Below are 18,379 nucleotides of genomic sequence, written 5' to 3' on the forward strand. Positions count from 1 at the left end.
TACTCATGGGGTCCGAATGACCGCTTCAAAGGGGTTTATTTTTTTTATTTTTTTTTTAAAGATTTTATTTTATTTATTTGACAGAGAGAGATCACAAGTAGGCAGAGAGGCAGGCAGAGAGAGAGAGGAGGAAGCAGGCTCCCCGCTGAGCAGAGAGCCCGATGCGGGACTCGATCCCAGGACCCTGAGATCATGACCTGAGCCGAAGGCAGCGGCTTAACCCACTGAGCCACCCAGGCGCCCTCAAAGGGGTTTAAAAGAGGGTATTTCTGTCAAGGGTGGTAACCCTAAATTAACAGCAACCGTAGCAGCTTTCTCCAGACTAGTGCTTGCTGTATGCCTGGCATTTAGCTGAAGGAAAAAGTCTTTTTTTTTTTTTTTTAAGATTTTATTTATTTAGAGAGAGTGAGTGAGTGGCAGGAGGGCCAGAGGGAGAGGATCTCAAGCAGAGCAAGCCTGGGGTTTGATCTCGTGACTTGGAGATCATCACCTGAGTGAAGTCAGGAGTTGGACACTTAACCGCCTGAGCCTCCCAGGCACTTCAGGAAGGTGGGTTTGATTAAGGTTTAAGAGTTCACGGGGTGCCTGGGTGGCTCAGTGGGTTAAGGCCTCTGCCTTCGGCTCGGGTCATGATCTCAGGGTCCTGGGATCAAGCCCCGCATCGGGCTCTCTGCTCAGCGGGGAGCCTGCTTCCTCCTCCCTCTCTCTCTGCCTGCCTCTCTGCCTACTTGAGATCTCTGTCAAATAAATAAATAATCTTCAAAAAAAAAAAAGAGTTCAAAGTTTGTTTTTTTCTTTTAAGATTTTGTCAGAGAGAGACAGCACAAACCAGGGGGAGCAGTAGGCAGAGGGAGAAGCAGTCTTCCCGCTCAGCTGGGGGGCCTGATATGGGACCCTGGGATCATGACCTAGGGAACATGCTTAACCTACTGAGCCACCCAAGTGTCCCAAGTTCAAAGTTCTTTTTTAAAATTTTATTTATTTGAGATACAGAGAGAGACAGAGTGAGATAAAGCATGAGAGGGAAGGTCAGAGGGAGAAGCAGACCCCCCACGGAGCTGGGAGCCTGATGTGGGACTCTATCTGAGGACTCCAGGATCATGACCTAAGCCAAAGACAGTCGCTTAACTGACTGTGCCACCCAGGTGCCCCAAGTTCAAAAAGTTCTTAATCACGAAGATACAGATTTTTTTTTAAATTTATTTATTTGACAGAGAGATCACAAGTAGGCAGAGAGGCAGGCAGAGAGAGAGGAGGAAGCAGGCTCCCTGCTGAGCAGAGAGCCTGATGCGGGACTCGATCCCAGGACCCTGAGATCATGACCCGAGCCGAAGGCAGCGGCTTAACCCACTGAGCCACCCAGGCGCCCCAGATTCTTAAAATTGTCTACTCTCAGGATCTCTTTATGATCTTAAAAACTGAAGGCCTCAAAGAATTTTTGTCTTTGTGGGTGAACATCTATAAATCTCTCTCTATATATATATGATGGAAATCAAAGCCAAGAAATTTAAAAGACTTAAAAAGAACAAAACCCATCATGTTAACATAAATATTTTTATTAAAAGCCACTATTCTTCAAAACAAAAGAATTAAAGAGTGGCACTGTTGTACATGTTTGCAAACCTTTCACATCTAATAGAAGACAGCTGGATTCTCCTGCCTGCTTCTTCATTCAGTGCATTGCTTTGAAGGACAGAAGGAAAAGCTGGCCTCATGCAGACATGTAGTGGAACAGGAACTTCATGAATCTTCTGATAGGGTTCCAGGAGCCCACAGGGTCCTTGGGCCATAGTTTGAGAACCACTACAGTAAACTAGACAGTTTTTCAGTTAAAGACTGTATCACCACTGAATTAGTTTTAGAACTGGCAAATTCTTTCATGGCCAAGACTTTTATAGTAATCTTTATACCCAATGTGGGGCTTGAACTCATGACCCCAAGATCAAGAGTCGCATGCTCTACCGACTGAGCCAGCCAGGCACCCCCATGGCCAAGACATTTTAAACAAACTGCAAAAGATTGTGGTGGTAAAGGCAATTTGAATTCTTTTTAATTCCATTTTAAGTGGACACTTGAATACACCAATTTTCAACTTGAGTGCATAAATTCTTCTTTTGCCAGCCAAAATTACATATTAGATTTTTTTCAGGTTTATTTTTCTAAACCAAGAAGAGAAAGCAACATGTCATACGCGGTCAAGGTTAACATTCGTATAGTGGTTTTACAGTTTACAAAACTTCTTTCTGTGCACATATGATGCCATTTAGTTCTTAGGAGCCGTTCTATAGGGGAAAGGGCGGAGCAGAGACGACTTGCCTGAGACCGCCACCGATGACCAGGCTGTGGACCAGGATTCATCGAGACCAAGCGATGCGCTCACAGGACAACTCTGCTCTAATGAACAAACATCTCACTTTCGAAAGAAAGCCCTCCAACCTAGGAAGCGGGGATCCTTTATCTATGTTCACTTTTTCACATACACAAGAGACAGCATCTGTTCTAGAATCCAACTGGATTTTATTTGACACAGAATACAATATGGCTGCGGTAATAGCAAACTAAAAAGACAAAGCAGAAAAGACAGGGTCCTATCTAATTTATAATTAAGTAACAGGAGGGCAAGTCATTAAATGAATAACAGAACAGTTGAGCTCGATGGAAGAATTCTCTCTCTAGTGCCCGTACCTGAAAGACAAAGTACGTTATTTTATTAATTTCTTGGTAATTTCCTGCTTTCGACTACAGAACCTGCTAGAACACAGGAGCAAATGTAAGGAAAACTTTTAAAACACGTGAGTGCAAGTGTGCTCCCAGACTGGGCTGACACGAGGTTTTGCTCCTTTTATTTTACCCTTCGCATTTTACCTTCTACCTTCTTCTTGGTGGGAGTCCCTCCATGGGCCTCCACTACGCCCACCTGACCCTCCTTCCGGTTAGCGGACAGATGTGCGCAGTACTGGAAGGCGAGAGGGAAAAGTAAGAACCAGGGGCTGCGACGGGGAACCGCTCCGGCGGCTCCAGTCCGCGGCTCAGACCCCCTCTGAGCTCAGCCTCCCCCTCCCACGGCAGCGTGTTTTTACTCAGATCTGCTACTCAGGCAAACACAGGAATAGTCACTAAAAGGCCTGAATTTCAAAATCTATCACCAGGTCCAATTTCCACCCTGATTCCATTCAGCACTAAGAAAGAGAACGGTAGAGAAATGAGGTATGGATTTCAGGTGGTTTCGGACTTCCCCAAAAGCCAAAATTTGGCTCTAATAAGAGTATAAAAACAAACAAGGCCGGGAAAAGTTCTTTCACATATAAGTGGGCTTCTTGAACAAATATCCTTCTATTATTTTACTCAATCTTCTGTCCAGTTCTTTATGGACTGTTATCCTCTGAGTAAAATACTTATATAACAAAGTACAACACAGAACATAATACATTTAACAATGGGTGGAAACCAGGGCACCTGAACTCTGGGTCATGCTGTCAATCATCCCAAAGGACTACTGGATGTTTTAAACACTTCTCGTATGAAATCATGAAATCTACTTGAATATCGTCTACCAAAAAAGTTGTGCCGAATTCCACACAGAGTAAGAGCCCCAGCGTTTGTAAGTGTACTGGAGAGAAAGCCAGACGTTGTCTATCAGATTGAAGGATGGCCATGATTTGTTCCTTCGGAATCTGTTTTCCCAAGGCGTTGTCGAGCCCTGCCTGACACGGCCGCTGGTGGGACACGGTGGTGGTGTCAAAGCCCAACACGAGGGATTCTTCATACCCTCCACTTCCTAGGCTCAGTCCAGGGAATATTTAATGGGCAACATGGCACAATTTGGGTCCAAAACAGAACCCGGAGCCTGCTTCAGGGCAGAGCCAATTACAAAGGCCTCCTGAGAATGCAGAAAAGTGTTTTGTGTGACTTCGTGGTTCTACTCAGAACTCCAGCTCCCAAGGATGGGGAAGGGCTGTCCCCCGTGTTTTCATATCTTACACATTAGGTAGCACACACTTTGCTGAATGAAGCACCGTGGCAGTTAAAAGTTAAAACACTGAGTATTTGGCAGGTTTCTTAAGAAATGAACATGCAGTCAGTAAGACTTCCAAAATTCTTTACCAAATAAATAACCAAGTGTGAAAGAAAAATAACTGTACCAATAAGGGATTTCTAAACATTTAACAAAGAACCCCATCTTCTGTTTTTTAAACTTCATTATATCCTATTAATCAAAACTCATATTTAAATAAAACCCCCTTCTCATAAAAAATTTGATAAAGCAAATGATCAATAATTCAACAGCAACAAAACATAGCATTTCACAGGGAAAGAAGCATAAAAATGTAGGAAAAGTAGCCAATCTTACTCAAAATGCAAAAAATGCGGTTGGATACTGGTTTTCAACTATCAGAGCAGCTGAGATGGAGAAGTTTGATAATAGAGCCTTAGCAGGAAATGGAGAAAGGGGCCTTCTGCTGCACTGTTTAGAGGGAGTGTAAATTATAATATATTCTTGGGAACGAAAAATCTGACTTTAATCAAAAATAAAAAGGTACACACTCTTCACTCAGAAATTCCTCCTTTAGGAACTACTGCTACAAATATACCTGCACATATTCACAAAGATTCATGTATAGGGATGGTCATCCTTACATACTATTTTTAAGTGAAAAATATGAAACCCAAAATCTATCAATTAAATAAATTATGGTACATCAACATAAAAACTACTCTTCAACTATAAGAAAGGAGGTACTCGGATATATATGAAAAAACTCCAAAATGTATGAAATGAAAAAGCAACTGCTCACGGGAACGGAGAATTAAGACAGCAGCTACTATGTTGGATGCTCATATTTATGTTAAAATTATATACACTTATGTACCCATGTGCATGCAAGCATGTTCTGGAGCTAGTCAGGAGGTACTAAGAACTTGTGGTCACCTCTGGGACAGAGATCAGGAGACTACGATGGGACACTACATTTTTTGGGTATGCCCTCTTGACTATCTGAATTTTTAAAAAATTTACCATGTCACATTTTATTTATATAATACTAGTAATTTAGTTGAGATAGCCACAAATACCATATCGGAGTTAATCAGAATGAGATAGAACCATGAAGCAGAATAGGCAGATATAATTCAACCCCAAGCAAAGATACTTGAACTTGGTTAGCGCCCCTGGAGCCTTATTATGGATATGATTCTGGAAATAATGAATAGTTTGCAGATTCTCCTATTTTCTACTTTCACAGACACTGAGAGGTGGGACTCACAGATGAGCGCTTGTTTGACTAATTAAAAGTTTGTTTGTAAAACAAGGTATGCTCCCTGTCTCCCATCTTCTCAGACTCTGCACCCTCCAGCTTGAGGTGACTCAGGGATGGCACCGCGCACAGAGCCCCGTCTTACGTCAGAACAGCCAGACACCTACTTTTGGAATTCCCACTCTCTGTTGTCCAACGGACACACCTGCCGTGTTTTGAGCCAGCGGGAGATGCAGTGGAAGTGAAAAGCATGCTGGAAGAGAAGACACATTTTATTAAAGATCATTCCTCAGCCATCTATTGACGGTCTGTCTCAAGGGCAGCAGCCTGGTGACACACGGGGAACCAGCGAACAAGGGGAGACGACAAACAATGAGAGGGAAAAGGTCAACAACCCCTTACGCCTTGGTCAGGTACAGGACACTCCCACTGAAACACCTGTTAGAAATGTAACCACTACGAGAAGAAATCATTCAGGAAGCATCATATATGCTACAGCAGTGCATTTTCTCCCCTTCCCTTAAGGGAAGATGGAATGTGGCTTCCTGGTGCTCTTGGGCCTGTAAGGGGAGCCTTCTACTTTCCTATACTTTCCTCGGACACATGCCAGGAGGCCCTTGATCACAGGCAGATTTCAAACTTCCCCATTCTTGGTCCCCAACTGCCCTTCCCCGACCTTGGAGAACGGGAACCCCGGGAGCAGTGACTTCTCCTGCCGCCGCCAAGACGGGCACTTCCCCAATCTCCCTGCACCCAGCTCAGCTCTGTTCAAAAGACCTTCTTTCCAGATTTGTTCAAAGGTGTACCGATATTAAAACAGCTCAGTACCTGGTAAGCCTTTAAGGGGTGAGGCACTTTCTCTTAAAAAGGAAGCATCATGATGTACAAACCGCACAAAAGCAGCAGCAAAGATGATCAAACGACTTATTTCATGATCAAGGCAAGAAATAAAATGGCCAGAGTACCAAGAAGGCTGGTAACTGATGGGGAGCTAGGAGATGGCTTTCAGATTTGGGCAAAAGGAAAATCTGTGGGAGTTTTTTGGTGTGAGTGAATGACACGCAGGTGCTAATCACAATACCTCTGTGACAGACATTTACTCTAGCAACTGCTCATGGGAACGGAGAATTAAGACAGCAGCTACAAGCGCTCCCCTCATCGTGTCTGAGAGGGGTGGGGCCCAGGTGGGGACAGGGGAGAAATGCTGGCTGCCCAGCAGAATAATGAAAGCTTCTGCAAGCCTGATTTAGTAACAGACTCAAAGTCTGGTCAGCAGGCCCTACCAAAACATGCGGGGACCTTCGAGAAGAGTCACTGAGTGGATTACCATCACGGGCACTGTCTTGATAAAGACAGAGACAGAATCTGGTAATCGGGAGTGGAATCCACAGCTAGGACACTGTGGATGGTCCACAGGACAGGTACGTGCCCAGGGTGAGAGCTTTAGATCCCTTTCACACAACTCGTTGACTCTCATACAACTCAGTGTGAGAGAAAAAAAACTTCTAGAAAGCAGAAAGTGAGGCCTTTTTTTCCTCAATCACCAGGTAGTAGGAACAGGCTCCCCTAAGGGTATTCAGGACGCCTTTCTCCACCGCCCTCCACCCCCATTGGGCCTCTTGCAGCAGTACAGGGTCCTTATACACCCCAACTACCTCGGAAGATGGAGGGAAAGGGGGGCTGCAAGTAAAGATGCAGAGCAGGTGCCAGCATCCCCGAACCAGCCTGGTCCCAACTTTCCGCCTGTTAATGACCGGCGGTCAGCTGAGGGCTGTACCCAGCAGTCTCAAGTACACTGCCTCGTGCTTACAGCTCACAGAGGGCCGAACTCCCATCACCTAAGCGCAGCCTCAGAGCAAGCCTGTGAGAAATCACGACAGGCATCGCTACCTTCCTTTTGCAGACAGGAAACTGAAACTCCGACAAATCAAGGGACTTGCCTAACTCATGGGGCGGGCAAGACAACCCAGAACTAGAAGCCAGCGCTGGTCCAAGGGCTTCTGCCACCCCAGGCCAGCTCCTCTTTATGGTAGGCTCCCTGAGCTAGTCTCGCCTTAGCCAAACTTAGGGGAAGTTCACTTCCTTTGCCCTCCACCAAAAGATAACTTGGCCCTTGGTATATGGCTGGATGTCAGGCAGGGCAAAGAGCCCGATATATTTTATTTCTTTATCCCCACAAACAACAAATCCAACTAGGTCAATACTGGCTGGGCCAGGCTACTAGGAAACCACTCAAAGGGCCTTGATAGAATTAAGAAGGTCCGGGACAGGCTCGGGTAGGACAGAGCCTCAGCCTGCTGGGCCAAAGTACTGATATGTGCTCAGTAACCAACCCCCCCAAAAGTTGTTACTTACTTATATTTAACAAACAAACACTTATGTCTCCTATGTGCTAGGATAAAATCGTTTTATCCTGATTATAACTCTGTGCAGTCTACATGAGGGAAGCCAGGGTTAGGGATGTCAAACATCCCTAACTTGCTAAGTCACTTAGCAAGTAAGTCAAAGACAGGGAATGATGGTCTGACTTCAGAGCCTCTTGGGCCTGGGCTACACTGGGGGCTGCGGGTCCTCTTTCCCCTTGGCACAGGAGGACAGGACAATTTTAGCTCCTGTAACTGGGACTATATGGCTATAGAGATGAATTTTTAACACATGCTAGAAATAACATATTTGATGTTGTTATCCTTCACAGCTGTCACGCCGTGGAAGGCTGTACATTCAGTCCAACGATGCTGGACAAAACATTTCTGGCATGAGCCAGGATTTAAAAAAAAAAATCCTAACTTAGTACATTTGCCACACTTTAGAACACACACACAAGGGCCCTTGAACACCCAATTTATTTGCCAAACTTAGTTCCACAAGGCATATTTAGCCCTAAAAAAAGATCTGTTAAGAAGGTAAAGATGTCCACCAACAGGAGAATATTCCAAAGACTACCACAGGCCCTGGAGGCAATTCCCAAAGATGAATCCCCAAGTGTTGCTAACAAAAGTCGTTCCTCTTTATAATTAAGACAAAATGGTGCCCGTATAATAACTAGTAATTTTTAACCTATCACAGGTGAACAGTACAAAGATTTAAAATCTTTTTTACTATTTGTGTACCTTTTGGGAGAAAGGTGGGCTAGTCATTTTTTTTCCTAGTTATTTTCAAGACTGGCAAAGCAGGAAAAGTGGTAATATGTTTACAAGCCATGCTGATAGGGAAAGATGTTTCCTTACGTTACAGACTCCCCATGCAACAGTGCACTCTTCAGAAGTAGCGGACGCCTGGTTAGCTTGACATTCTATGCCTGTGGGAACAAGAGCAACAAGATCACTGGACCTCCCGCGCCCCACCTGCGTAGTATCACAAGCACAGGACTTGGGCAGAGGTAGGGGTAAGGGTGGTGCAAACCTGGACAAAATCTCAAGTGGTTCATTAGTCACCATTGTTTTTTCATGAGTGTAGGAAGGGGTGAAGCGCAGAAGGCAGAGATGTGACTTATCCGTTTGCTTTGTAACGATTTCCTCTCCTTGGTCACAGAGTGATGAAGGAAAAGGCACATTTTTAGTTCTGAACATAAACTGACCTGTCCAAACCGAAGTGATTTCTCCTAGTTTGGCTCATCTAGTAAATTCTTAAAGCTATCTCGTAACTCTTACTGTTCTGAGAAATGGCATCTTCTCCCTGTTTTGGGTAAATGCTGCCTCTGAGGTCCTTCCAACAGTATGGCCTCGCTGGGTAACAAGCTCCAGCCCCTCGAGGGGTCAGGCACACACACAAGAACTGGGACAGAAGCAAAATAAAAGAGGTGAAGAGGCCTGTGGCACACTTGAGCGCATGCTCTGTGTGAAAGCATCAAAACTCAACCATCTTTAAAACACCGTCAAACAAAGCCAATCTGTTCGGCCAATGGGCTAGATAGAGACTTGGGGCCCACCAACTGGTGATGCGTACTACCCAAGGTGATGTTGTCTTGTGAACAGAGCACATTATGGCAAATATATCCAAGTATTAATTTCACAGAGGGGGAAGAGAGAAGAATTAAAATAGAATACAAATCTGACTGAGGTCAAGAACTGATGAGTAAAGCTCTACTGGGGATGAATCTTCAAGGAACAAGAATTACTAATGTCTAATTTGCTTTCTCTGAAGGTGGTAACTAAATGGAGTCTCTCATTTGAAGAATAAAAAGTTTTGGGAAAGACTAAAAATAGACAATTACTTCAAACTTCCATAGGTGAGAAACAGAAAGACTGTGGGCAAATAGTGCTGAGACTCGAATGGGTCTGTCCGGTCTTGGGGGAAATTATACACCTTAAGGGTTTTTTCCATCCTTCAAAAAAACTATGAAAGGCAAAGGATCTGAAATCACAAAACTTCCTTTTGCTACCAGATCCACACTACAAAGAGAGTAACTGGGTTCTCCTTCTGATAGGAATGGAGAGTCCAGAGTCTATGCAGTAGATGCAAGGATTTACTGGAGCTGTGACTGCACTACCATTTTCAAAAGTAGAGAAAGTAAAATCTGATGACCTTCAAGCTGGATTCTTTCAGATGAGTACAATATATCATGAAATTAGTTAATTAAAAGACACAATTATTGCTGAAATAAATAACGACTGTTTCAAGGTACATGATCATGTTTAAATTTTTCTAGGTCAAGGTATTTTTAAGGGACTCTTTCTGTACCAAGTGCAAAGTAGGCTCTCAGTACCTGAATAAGCAAACAAAACCACTTCTACCAACAGAGACACTGGGAGCCAAATACATACGCATTCTTTACCTGGTAATTCCTAACAAAGAACAAAAATGTATAGGAAGGATAAGACTGCAATCTACAAAGCCATGAAAGAAAGAATATGGCATGAAAAATTATTAAATATGAGTGTAAAATGTTTACAAATAGAAAATTTTCTTGAGGGGCGCCTGGGTGGCTGTCGGTTGAGCGTCTGCCTTCAGGTCAGGTCATGATCCCAGCATCCTGGGATCGAGCCCCATACCAGGCTCCCTGCTTAGTGGGGGAACTTCCTTCTCCCTCTTCCTCTCCCTCTGCCTGCTGCTTCCCTTACTTGTGCTCTCTCTAATAAATAAAATCTTAACAAAAAAAAATTCTTGAGCTGTTGGTGCAGGCAGTTGAGTCATTCATTTAAACAGGGAAAGTTAACCATTCACTGTCAACCTAGAGCAGCCAAAACAAGCAGCACATAATGGGTTCCTGTCATACCCCTGCAAAGGCAGAGGCTTAGGGCATGAGGTATATAGTCTGGGGACTTTTTAACTTCAATATAAGAGCATTACCAGGGCGCCTGGGTGGCTCAGTGGGTTAAGCCTCTGCCTTCGGCTCAGGTCATGATCTCAGGGTCCTGGAATCGAGCCCCGCATCGAGCTATCTGCTCCGCAGGGAGCCTGCCTCTTCCTCCCCCTCCCCCTCTGCCTACCTCTCTGCCTACTTGTGATCTCTGTCAAATAGATAAATAAAAAATCTTAAAAAAAAAAAAAAAAGCATTGAGCATTACCACCAAAGGTCTGCTAAGGAAGCAATGGTTTCACCTTGGAAGCTGATGGGTTTCACACTTTAGAAACAGGGATGGACATGTGGTTTAGGAAAAGGCTAACTTCTCATGGGCAAAGGGTGTCTGGATGCCCTCTTCATCTGGAACAAGACTACCTGAGATAATGGAGAAAACCTAGATTATGTGTTTCAGCAACTCTTAACAACAACAAAGAAATGGGGCAATATACAATAAATATGAAGCTAGAAGAGGGCATGTAGTGTTAATTTTGACTCAAGAGGATGTCTTCAGGGGCACCTGGGTGGCTCAGTGGGTTAAGCCGCTGCCTTCGGCTCAGGTCATGATCTCAGGGTCCTGGGATCGAGTCCCGCATCGGGCTCTCTGCTCAGCAGGGAGCCTGCTTCCCTCTCTCCCTCTCTGCCTGCCTCTCTGTCTACTTGTGATTTCTCTCTGTCAAATAAATAAATAAAATCTTTAAAAAAAAAAAAAAGAGGATGTCTTCAGACCAAGAAAGCTTTACAGAAGAGTCCGACTTGGGCACAGCCATAATCACTGTTATTTATTTAGGGCTATGTACATAATTATTCATTTAATGCCAGACCAGAATTTATTAGAAAATGGCCATTGTTAAATCAAGATTCTTATTTTCAGCTTTGACAAAAAGTCTTTTTACAGGAATCATAGTCCATTTATTTTTTTAACGGAAGGCAAGCCCAGTTGTGGCAACCAGACTTCTCTGTAGTGTCTGTGATAAACAAAAAGGTATGTTTCTTAAGGGTAAAAATTTGATCTCAGTCACTGTTTTATACTGGTGCCTAGCAAAATGCCCAGGATGTGAGCATTCATTGAATAAAAGACAAGACTTGAGAACAGACTCTTAATTATAGAGAACAATTTGATGGTTATCAGAGGGGAGGAGGATGAGGAGATGGGTTAAACAGGTGATGGAGGGGCGCCTGGGTGGCTCAGTGGCTTAAGTCTCTGCTTTCGGCTCAGGTCATGATCTCAGGGTCCTGAGATCGAGCCTCGCATCGGGCTCTCTGCTCAGCCGGGAGCCTGCTTCCTCCTCTCTGTCTCTGCCTGCATCTCTGCCTACTTGTGATCTCTGTCTGTCAAATGAATAAATAAAAATCTTAAAGACAAACAAACAAACAAAAAACAGGTGATGGAGATTAAGGAATGCACTTGTCACGATGAGCACCCGGTAGAGTATGGAAGTTAGTCACTACTGTGTTGTATGCCTGAAACTAATATAATGATGCATTTTAAATAGAATTAAAATAAAACCTTAAGGGATGCCTGGGTGGCTCAGCAAATTACCTCTGCCTTTGGCTCAGGTCATGGTCTCAGGATCCTGGGATCGATCCCCACATTGGGTTCTCTGCTCAGCAGGGAGCCTGCTTCCCCACTCTCTCTACCTGCCTCTCTGCCTACTTGTGATCTCTGTCAAATAAATAAAACCTTTAAAAATAAAATAAAACCTTAAGAAATAATTTTTTAAAGAAGAACTTAACTTCTGGGCGCCTGGGTGGCTCAGTGGGTTAAGCCGCTGCCTTCGGCTCAGGTCATGATCTCAGGGTCCTGGGATCAAGTCCCACATCGGGCTCTCTGCTCAGCGGGGAGCCTGCTTCCCTTCCTCTCTCTCTCTGCCTGCCTCTCTGTCTACTTGTGATCTCTGTCAAATAAATAAATAAAAATCTTTAAAAAAATAAAAAATACTAATAATAAAAAAAGAAGAACTAAACTTCTGAATTAAAATTTTGAAAAGACATGACTTGAAAATACTTTCATAACTTTTCGTTACAAGATTTCAATATTCTGGGACGCTTGTCTAGCTCAGTCAGTAGAGCATGAGGCTCTTGATCTCAGGGTTGTGAGTTCAAGCCCCACACCGGGGCCTACTTTAAAAAAAAAAAAATTCAATATTCTACTACTTCACCTAACATTTGAAATATATGATATATATATTAGATATAATATATCTAACTGAAGACCTACATTGATCCCTCAAGTATTCAACTCTAAGATAAAGTATCAATGGCCTTTGTTTGTTGTGGTCCTCCTAAGAAGTACATTCTCTTGAATCCAGAGAGACACAAAATGACTTAAAAAACTTAAAAAACCCAAACTAGGGTTATTTGGAATCATTAACTATTTACAGAAGAGAGACCCAAGGAAATAAAATTTGCTTTGGGCACAACTCCTTATGAAAATGCAGAGCAACAAAACTGGCACGCATGTAATCAGAACCCCACCCAAACACATTTAAAACTGGGCATATGTTTTTCCGTGATGGATTCCTTCTATCTATATTAGACATGATGGTAGCTGCTGTCGGCTTTGATTGTCGCGTGAAAAGGTAAACAGGGTCAAAATTCAAACCACGGACAGCAAACTACCAACACATATTTGATTGGTGCTTTCCAAGTTGCAATAATCGGACTATTCCCCTATCTTGTATTGTTATTATTCATTGAGCAAGTGTTTAGTGAGAACCTATTACATACTGGACACTATGCTAGATGCTGGCAAGAGAGCAGTAAACAACATACATATGATAGAGAACGAACTAAATTAACTACTACAAAGGCAACCATGGGAGGTCTTGGGAATGTTTAACAGAACTATCACAGCCTGTGTGTATGTTAAGTATGGGCAGGGAACACATCTCTGAGCTAGTTCAAGATGAGATCTAAAGACCAACTATGGGTTAGTTCCACACTGCTCCATAAAGTCACCACTAGCCTCATGTAGCTACTGAACACCTGAAATGCGACTAGTCTGAATTGAGATGTGCTGTAAGCGTAAAATACACTTCAAAGACTTACTGCCAAAAAGAAAATGTAGAATATTTCACTTTAAAATATTATTTACAGGGCGCCTGGGTGGCTCAGTCGTTAAGGGTCTGCCTTCGGCTCAGGTCATGATCCCAGGGTCCTGGGATTGAGCCCCACACTGGGCTCCCTAATCGGCGAGGAGCCTGCTTCTCCCTCTCCCGCTCCCCTTGCCTGTGTTCCTTCTCTCACTGCACCTCTCTCTGTCAAATAAATAAAATAATATCTTAAAAATAAATAAAAAGATATTATTTACATGTTAAAATGAAATTTTTTGGGATATAGCAGGATAAATAAAATGCAAATCATCTATTTCTTTTTACTGTAATGTGGGTACCAGAAAATTTTAATTTATGTATGTGCTTGCATTTGTGACTCATATTCAGATCAGACAGTAGTGGGTTAGGCAAAGGTAGCGGAGAGAAGTGGAAGAATATTGCACACTGAGGGAACAGGATGTGAAAAGGCTCTAAAAAAGAGCATGGACAACTCAAGAAAGAAAGCCAAAAAAACGATCAGAGTGAGTGGGAGAGTGTTGCAAGATGAAGCTGGAGAGGCAAGTGAGTGATTTTCAAAATAAGTGTCTACAAATCCAACTCTAGAAAGCTGAAATTTCTTCCCCTTATATCTCATCTCTGTAACAAACCATTTTAGTACCTGGATTAAAAAGTAACCTCAACTATTACTGGTATGATCAACACACTTGCCCCTATTATTATAAGGATCCTGAGTCCGTCAACCACTATCAAATCCACCATGGACTGGCTACTACACGTGATGGAATCTGTAGGAGATTTAAATGAAATTTCTTTACTGCAATTAGCTGTCTATTTCAATGTTGGCAGCTATGTCCTCTTAACTTTGGGGCTAACACTGAAATTCCTTACTTCGTTGGCTTCTTTTCTTTATAAATCTTGCCAAGCAAAAACTAGCTTTGGTGGAATATTTTAGCTCAAAGTTTATTTTTTTCCTTTCACTATTTTTGCCTTTGAGTCTGGGTATGAGATGGGAAATATAGAGGAATAATCAACAGTGCCTCTGTGTCCACAACTCATTCTAAATGTGTGCTTGCCATCTTTAGATTGAGTAGATTTATTCTGAGAAATGAGTGTGCCTCCAGGATATCATTAAATCTACTCTATTTCAAACATACCAGCGGACTAGAGGCGGAAGACACCAAGTGTTCTGACTAGGCTGTGTATCTCCTTGGGAAGAAGAAATTTGGTCACATCAGGATAGCCACAATCTCTGTAACCTTCTCAACTTCCTCCCATCCTCCTCCAGTTACTTACAAAGATCCATAATGTGGTTCCTGCAGATGGCACAGTTATCAACCACAATATCCCAGGCCCAGAGGGCTACTGCATTCCACTGCAAAGAGAAAAAGGGGGAACAATGCACTCTCCTTGTAATACAGGCACGCACACACTCTAGGATTTCATGCTGCAGCTGCAGTTAACATCTCTTTGGCCACAGGGATCACCAAACATAAGAGTTTGGGGATATTACATTACTCTTATTTATTTTATAAGAAGACAACAGAAGGCCTCACGTGTGTTCACCTGTTCTTTAAACAGTTGAGTATGTGAACACAAATTAAAGGATTGTCTTTATTTTCTCCCACAGCTTACAATAATTTAGTCAACCATACCAATGTAAGAAAATCGGGAATAATTCTTAAGTGCCTATTTTAGGTTTAATAAGCACAAAACTTGAATTTCTGTACAGGTTCCCCAGAAGAGCTCAATTTCTGCACAGAAAAGTATCTGCTCTTCAAGGCAGCTTTGAAAGAATGAGCCTGGAGGTGAAAGCTAGCAACAGAAGAACTATGATGATGACTGGATCATAAAATGGGTAATCGTGGGATAAGCTGGATAACCAATTACCCAGTGTGTGAGTCCACAGAGCAAGGTCAAGACTTAAATCTTACAAGATTATTTCACAACAAACTCTACAATTCACCAGAATTTTGGTTAGTTCCTACCATCAAATAAACTGCTGTTCTCAACTTTCACATGCTCAGACTCTCATTTAGTTTAAGATAATTCCAATTAAGTGTTTATCTAAAAGCAGCATTTAAGCAATTCAACCTTCTGGCTTCTGCAATTCTAAATATTCCCATACTCCCTTTTCCTCCACTAATCTGGTGCTACTTCCAAAACCTTCACCTCTTTCAAACCCAATTCTCAGAGCCGAGTTCAACTTCTTCAGCACTTTTCACCCGAAAGCTTCAACTTGAAGGAAAAAACAAAACAAAACAACCTATTTCTTTTCTTCAATATGGCTGCTGCCTGTAACTGAGCATGCAGTGTCCACAATGAAACACTAAAAAAGCAATAGCAGGGGGAATATTGTCGGTGGTTAGCCCGATATTCAAGTAATAACATTTCCCCTATTTCAGAGTCTTCATTTGGAAGAGATTTATTTGATACTATGTGGGAATTGGCACTTTTCTCCCACACTGTTGGCAAAACACTATAAGGCATTTCATGCAAAAAAGACACGTTCAACATTTTTGCTTTCTCACTTTCACCAGGTCGTTCGCCACTAGTACTCAACCCTTCCTAAATGACACAAGGCTTGGGCTCGTATTTTCTTTTTAACAAATTCCATCATTGGGTGGGTGGGGGGAACAGAGGAATTTAGATATGACCACAGAACTGTGGCGGCTGTGTGACAAACCAACAGACCTCTCAGAAAAGCCTAGAGTTGTTACTCTGGAGACACTTTAACTTGGCGGGGACGAGGACTAGAGAGAGGGCTAAGGGAGGCCTTGATTAGGCGAGGACCGAATTAGGGACCCTCAATAAGTGGGACCCCGGGCTTCGGGAAGAGGCGGGGCAAGGAGATCACCAGCCGGGCTCCTCGGAAGCCTCCAATGCGGTAGGAACTCAGGTCCCAGCTTTCGCCGCACTGCCCCCATCCTCCACCCACTGCATCGTTCCGACTCCCCCTTCCATCCACCCCACCCACTCCTCCCCACCCCTCCACCACTTCAGTGACAGCTCAGGCGCTTGGCTCTCCCAGCCGAGTTGCAACCCCGCGTATCGCAATAAGCGCCTCTGTGATTGGCCCCTCAGACTCCAAGCGAAACCAATACCGCCATTGGCAGTGGGCCCCAGTCACGCCGATCAACTCTAAGACCCGCCCCCTAGTTTCCTTTCCTGGTACCCGGTCCTAGGAACGCCCTGAAATGAAGCCCTTTCCTCCGCGCCTCGGTCATCCTCGGGCCTGCCAGCCAGATCCGCGCCTCTCTACCTTCCCTGAGGAAGGTGCTGGCGAGACCCAACCTTTTTCACTTCAAAGCGCTTCTTGCCCGCGCCGCTGTTGGTGCCGCTCGGGGTATCCACATCCATCGCTGCCGCCATTTTGGAAACACACGGTCTGTCGTCCGGCCACTGCGCCTGCGCACCAGCGCACGCCTCCCTCCCCTTCCCTCCCCGGCACCTCCTCCCGCACCCCGCCCCCTACTGGCGCGCGAGGGGCAGGTGCGGGGCGGAGCACGTAGCCACGCCTCTTAAAGGCGCTGGTGCAGGTCCCTCCCTCCCCGACCCCTCCCTCCCCGACCCCCCACCCCCTGGCCCCGGCGTCGGCCGGGGAAGAGGCGGTGGCCGGGGCGGGGCCGGGCGGGGCCGAGCCGACGTGATCGAGCCGGGTGGAAACGCTCGAAAGACTCCCTCTCGCCGCCTCCCCCGGGAAGCCCCCGGCCGCGCTCCCTCTGCTGGGGCGGCGGCTGCTTCCTCCGCCTCGGCCGCGACCTGCAGTGCCGGCCCCGCCCCGCCCCGCCTTCCCCGGCCGCCGCATCGCTCCAGTGCCGGCGGGTCCAAAGCAGCGCGTTTCGCCGGGGAAGCGGCGAGGGCGGGTTCCGCGACTCCTGCTTGCGAAACGGGAGACCCCACAGTTTTGCAGGTCCCGACCCGTTTCCGAGCCAGGCCCGACGTGCAGCCTCCCTGGGACAGCCGGGCCCAGGCACCGTTTGGTTCCTGATTCCGATTCAGGAAATGCTCAGGATATGACGGGGAGCCGCGAGCTCCCCGAATGTCCTCTCCGGGGCCCAACTGTGTAGGCATTCTCCAGTTCTGCCTTAACCTGCACACCTGAAATAGGCGGAGGAGGCTTAGGAGCCTGGGAGATGCCATCTCCAGCCCGCCGGAGATAGCATTCCGTGCTAGAATGCTCTTTGGTTAAGGGACACGACTTCAGCTTCACATACTTGAAAACACGTTTCCTATTCCTCAATTGGTCATCTGACTATGGTGTCCTTTACCCCTAATTTCCGTCCTCTTTTCGCTCCTTACCCTGTAGTCTCATCTTTAGTCGCTGTACGTCTTAATTCTTGTGAGGCGCTTGGCCATTCTTACTGGTCGTTCCTTCCCAGCCAAAGCACCTGGACTTGATGTCACCCGCCCATTTCTACATCCAACCCCCCTTGTGAATCTCTAACCTTGCGGAAGTATGACTCGGCTAGATCACTCTTGAATCTTGTATTGGTTTATTTGAAATCTCGTAATTTCTCTTAAAAAAAAAAATGGGAGCGTACTGATTCCATTCCCAAACCGGAAGAACTGCGATTTGTTTCCTTGTCTTAGTCATAAACAGGAACAACAAATCCATGAAAACACCACCATACTTTCAACCAGACTTGGAAAGAGAAAAAATTGTCCGAGACCTTAAAACATTATAGGAACCCAACAAAGTTTTTCTTAGCCCAAATTTTGTTAGAGTAATAATTCCATGTTGAGATTTCTGTCATCTAATTTTATTGCATTCCCAAAGGCCCCTACAG

General features: G+C 44.7%; 1 protein-coding gene across 1 annotated transcript; it reads right to left on the bottom strand.

Moving 5' to 3' along the window:
* Positions 1-1,540: 1,540 nt before the first annotated feature.
* On the bottom strand, positions 1,541-16,995 carry RBX1 (ring-box 1). The gene is made up of 5 exons (XM_044229312.1): positions 16,884-16,995; positions 14,886-14,964; positions 8,483-8,553; positions 5,423-5,508; positions 1,541-2,685 (listed from the first exon to the last, which is right to left on the bottom strand). The coding sequence occupies exons 1-5, from the start codon at positions 16,959-16,961 to the stop codon at positions 2,673-2,675; spliced, it is 327 nt and encodes a 108-aa protein (XP_044085247.1). The 5' UTR covers positions 16,962-16,995; the 3' UTR covers positions 1,541-2,672.
* Positions 16,996-18,379: the final 1,384 nt, after the last annotated feature.

Source organism: Neovison vison, chromosome 12 (genome assembly GCF_020171115.1).
Source record: "Neovison vison isolate M4711 chromosome 12, ASM_NN_V1, whole genome shotgun sequence".
NCBI lineage: Eukaryota > Metazoa > Chordata > Mammalia > Carnivora > Mustelidae > Neogale > Neogale vison.